The sequence below is a fragment of the Poecilia formosa genome, unplaced genomic scaffold (genome assembly GCF_000485575.1).
Source record: "Poecilia formosa unplaced genomic scaffold, Poecilia_formosa-5.1.2 Scaffold466, whole genome shotgun sequence".
Taxonomy (NCBI): Eukaryota; Metazoa; Chordata; class Actinopteri; order Cyprinodontiformes; family Poeciliidae; genus Poecilia; species Poecilia formosa.
Window position 1 is genome coordinate 217,652 of NW_006800405.1, and position 1,472 is coordinate 219,123.

General features: G+C 46.8%; 1 protein-coding gene across 2 annotated transcripts in view; it reads left to right on the top strand.

The window, feature by feature from the left end:
- Nucleotides 1-1,472, top strand: part of nmnat2 (nicotinamide nucleotide adenylyltransferase 2) — a 10,704-nt gene that overhangs the window by 936 nt on the left and 8,296 nt on the right. Inside the window, exon 1 of one of the 2 annotated variants that reach the window (XM_007578081.2) lies at nucleotides 494-710. The exons of the other annotated variant lie outside the window; for it this stretch is intronic. Coding sequence (XP_007578143.1) covers nucleotides 626-710 — 85 coding nt within the window. The 5' untranslated portion in view covers nucleotides 494-625. Of the gene's footprint in view, nucleotides 1-493; nucleotides 711-1,472 lie in introns of those variants that run through there. 2 annotated transcript variants of the gene reach the window in all.

The window sequence follows — 1,472 nt, forward strand, 5'->3', positions numbered from 1 at the left end:
GAAGGTTCCAATTGAAACAAAGAAATCCCTGTTCTTTATGTAAGATTCAAACCAGGTGAGCACTGGACCGGAGAGTCAGACCCAACTCTTCAGTCGATTCAGTAGAATGTCGTGGTCAACACTGAGGTCCAACAGAACCAGCACTGTGGTTCTCCCACAGTCTGTATTTATATGGATGTCATTGAACACTTTGACTAGGCCGTCTCCGTGCTGTGGTGAGATCAGAAACCAGACTGGAAGGAGTCAAAGCGATTCATTATTGTTAGGAAGTTATTTAATTGTTTGAAAACAGCTTTTTCAATATATATAATATTTATAATATATAATATACTAAAAACAGCAGTCTGATGTTTTTCACTTTTAACAGTCGTTAAGTTTCCATCATGTTTCAGTGATGATGAGGAGGATGAGCCTTCCTCCTCCTGTCATGGCGGCTGCTGCTCGGATTTAAAGCGACAGGCTCTCCTTCCCGCTCTGCCTCCCGCAGCGCAGCGCCTGTCTCTTTAAGGCCTGACGTCGCTTCCTTCAGCTCCCTGCCGCAGACTCGCCATCAGCCTCGCCTCTCTCTGACAAACAGAACCAGACTGGACCGGGACCGGGCCGGATCGGATCGGACCGGAACGCCATGACGGAAATCAGCAAGACGCACGTGATCCTGCTGTCCTGCGGCAGCTTCAACCCGATCACCAAGGGACACATCCACATGTTCGGTGAGCATCTGGGGAGGCCCGGTGGGGGACGGGTCCGGGCCCAGGCCGGACCCCCTCTGGTACCGGTCGGACACAGCTGGGCCCGGTCCAGCCCTGAAAATAACGGGGAATCTGCGCTGGTTCGGCTGGTGCTGTCCAGCACCGTGGTGCTGAAATGACGTCACCCAACCCAGAACCAGCTGCTGGTACATTCAGCGGTACCGGTTCCGACAGGAAAACAAGTACGGGTCAGATCCGCGGCGCAGAAAGGAGCGCTGCGGGTTCTGCGGGTCCAAACGCGTTACACAACAAACAACCGAACCGGAAGTTCGGGAGAACACCCTGAGGATGAACAAACAGGCCCAACAGAACCAGAACCGATTCTTGGTGTTTGGGTCGAAATGAAAACGTTTAATATAAATATCAAATCAAATAAAAAAAAAATATCAGAATTAATTTATTGATTATCAGCTGGAAAAAATTGATCTGAAATTATCTGGAGGATTTTACATAAATAATTACATTTATGCAAATTAGTGTCTTTATTATTATTCATGGAGACGTTTTAAACTCAGAAACATTAAAACTATCAGATTAATACAGAAATTTAAAGATGATTTGAATATTTTCAGCTTTTCGTCGCCGTCAGTCTCCAAGGAAAACATTATGAGGCAGAAACGACCTCAGCTAATCAATACACACATATCCATCCATCATCCATCCATCCATCCATCATCCATCCATCCATCATCCATCCATCATCCATCCATCATCCATCCATCA